The sequence below is a fragment of the Geospiza fortis genome, unplaced genomic scaffold (assembly GCF_000277835.1).
Source record: "Geospiza fortis unplaced genomic scaffold, GeoFor_1.0 scaffold26, whole genome shotgun sequence".
NCBI lineage: Eukaryota > Metazoa > Chordata > Aves > Passeriformes > Thraupidae > Geospiza > Geospiza fortis.
Window position 1 is genome coordinate 641737 of NW_005054425.1, and position 2902 is coordinate 644638.

At 57.7% G+C, this 2902-nt stretch overlaps 1 protein-coding gene across 1 annotated transcript in view; it reads right to left on the reverse strand.

The window, feature by feature from the left end:
- The window catches only part of LAD1 (ladinin 1), a 14830-nt gene that overhangs the window by 5604 nt on the left and 6324 nt on the right, over positions 1-2902 (reverse strand). Inside the window, exons 2-3 of the mRNA XM_031061746.1 lie at positions 1683-1823; positions 1-460 (exon numbers count right to left, since the gene is read on the reverse strand). The exon at positions 1-460 is cut by the window's left edge and continues 10 nt beyond it. Coding sequence (XP_030917606.1) covers positions 1-460; positions 1683-1823 — 601 coding nt within the window. The remainder of the gene's footprint in view (positions 461-1682; positions 1824-2902) is intronic.

Below are 2902 nucleotides of genomic sequence, written 5' to 3' on the forward strand. Positions count from 1 at the left end.
GGTCACCGCTGAGGTTTTCTCTTCTGTGCTGCGGTTTCCCACCCTGGTGAGGATCTTCACCTCCCGGAGCCGGCAGCTCCCCACCTCTGGTGGCTCCTTTGCCTCCTTCCTCTGCTCCCCCCGAGCAGTCTGCACTCCCTGGTCTTTGTCCTGGAGCCGTGCCCTCAGCACCGCCTTCCTCTCGGGGGCTGGCTCCAGGCTCCTGTCTCGGGGCGGGTCCCCTCTGCCCGCGGCCGCCTCCTCCGCAGCCCCGCTGCTCTCCTGCCTCCCGCGGGGCTGTGCCTCTGTCTCCGGGCAGCTCTCTGCCACCCCTGCCTCCTTCTGCTCCTTCTCCTGCCTCAGCTTTTCGGACACGGCTGGGAGGCACCTCGTTCTTCTCCCTTCTTGTGTCTTCAGCACCTCTGAGAGCTTTCGCTCCTCCCCGTCCTCCGGAAACTGCGGCTTCACCAGGGACGAAGGTCTAGGGACAGGGACAACATGGGATGACAACCTCAGCACCTGGGGCTAGAGGGGTGCATTTCATGCTGCAAGTGAGGCAAAAGGCTCTGGAGAGGGACATAAAAATCCCACAAACATCCTGGAGTCCTCCCCACAGACCAGGGCTTGCAGCCACTCCCATCCCCATCAACCCAGCTCAGCTGTCTGAGAAAAAGTTTGGATTAAAATTCTTTTTTATCCTTTCTGTTGTAGAGATGGAGCATTTCTGCAGCCTCATCCCAGGACACCAGGACCCACCAAGTCCTGTGCCAGGGAGATCCAGGCTCAGGGCAGTCTGGGTCTGCTACTGGATAAGAATTGTGGCTGTGACTCTTCACTGGACTAGGAAAAATCCCATCAACTTAAAGTGGAAAGTGCTGGTTGGAAGCCAATCTGCTCTGGCAGGTCCACCCACAGTCCCAACACGACCCATGAAAAGCTGTTTCCCCTCCTTCCCCCAGGCAAACAGGCACAAGGACTAGGAAGGGGCAGGAGGACACCTGGCAGGCTGTGTCTGTACACTCCCGGCTCTGGGGAGGAGATGGGATAACATCTGCCCTCCTTCTGAATTGCAATCACCACATGGCCAGTCTGTGTCAGCACCTTGTCCTTCCCAGCTGGTTCATTTTAGTCATGCCCAGCCCCCCTCCACCCCATGTCCAGCCCAAGTGTCCCAACTCCATCCTGTCTGACCCACAGGAACACCTCTGGAGTGGGAGCCTCACTGGGGACACAATCCACCGAAATACCGGACACTTCCAGGACCAATTTAGAGAGTAGGTCAGGTTGTGTAAGGGCAGCCTGGTCCCAGAGTACCTCCAAACCCCGGCTCCCTGCAGCCAGGGGCTTTGGCAGCACCAGTGGAAAGCCCTTGGCTCAGATCCCCACTTCAGCAAAGGTGCCACAGCGTCACTGTGAGGTCCAGAGGGGCAGCACAGCCAGGCAGGCTCTGCCTGCTCTGCTCTCCTGCCCTGCACAGCTGGGCACCCCTTACCTGCAGATCCACCTGCAGCACCACCCTGAGCTCGGCCCTGGCACCAGCCCTCCCCCAGTCCCTGTGCCAAGGGGAGCCCAGCCGAGGTGTCCCCCTTGTGCCCATCCCTCCTCCCCAGGGCCGTGAGCTCTGCCCACAGCTCTGCCCTCCCTCAGCAGCTGCCAGGGCCCGGTGTCAGGAGCCAGGACAATGCCAGCAGGACCCCACAGACCTGCTGGAAGCTGGGCTGGTGTCCTTGGCAGGGCTGGCAGGCTCCTCATCCGTGGAGGTGGATGACAGCAGGTTCCGGTGCCTTCGCCGGCGCTCTCTTTGCTGCTCTTCCTCATCCTCCAGGGTCCTCTGCCTGGCCAGGCTGTGTGGGAGGAAACACAAGGACAGGGTGGGGCTGTGTCCTGCATGGGCACCCTGAAGCCCTGGTGCCAGACAAGAAAGGAACTGCTACACCCTGGGCAAGGCCAAGGGCTGGCAGAAGTCACCTTGCTGGAGGAGAGTGAGGCCAGCACGAGCCAAGCGCCCCAAAGGGCTCTCACTCCACCCAGCTGATGCAGGCCCTTCCCAAAGCAAGCACTTGACTTCTCAACTCCCATTTTCTCCTGCTGGAGGGAGCACTCATTTCAAATGAGTCCCTACATTAAGCAAACCTTGCAGGGGAAGGATATTGAACCTGTAACTCAGCCAGACCAGGACCCTCGAGCTACCACACAGACCTCAACCACACAAACGGGAAGGGTAACCACTATGGCACAAGATTTTAGGCCAAAACCAAGATGTGATGGCAATTTAATTTTTATAGAGCAAAAGCCCTCAGATGCAAAAGTGTCAGAGGCTGAAGGCAACTGCTGAGAGGCTCTGCCTGGGGATGGGGCTGGCAGGGCTCCTCTTCCCCCCTGCATGTGCCTGGACCGGCAATTGTTTATAATCACAGACTGAGACAAAAAGATGAGGTTTGGAATCATCTTGGAGCATTTTATTTTGCACCAGCCAAATGCGGGTTGGGTTTTATTAGTTTTGGTTTTTGTTTTGCTTTGTTTTAATAAAATGCCACTTGGAATAAAATGTTGTCCAGAAAACCCCAGCTCTGCCATCTTTTCTCTGTGCCAAAGCTGCCCACCCTCTGTACTGGTGCGTGAAATGTGTTGGAAAATATTTTTATTGGCCGATGGAGCTTTTCAGAGCCTGGTTCTTCTCCCCCAACACGAGCCCTCAATCAGCCACAAACACTGCAGGGCACCCCGGCACAGCCTCCCTGCCCAGGTCCGTGCCAGGACCTCGGCCCAGCTCAGCCTTTGCCACGAATTTGACTTTTAGCGAAAGTCAGAGGGGCAGGGCCGCATTACGAGCGGGGACTCGCGGCTGCTTCCGAGTTACTGAGTAATCCCAGCCGGTCATAAATTAAACCGCTTTACCCCCCGCGAGTGCTCGCGGAGTTTC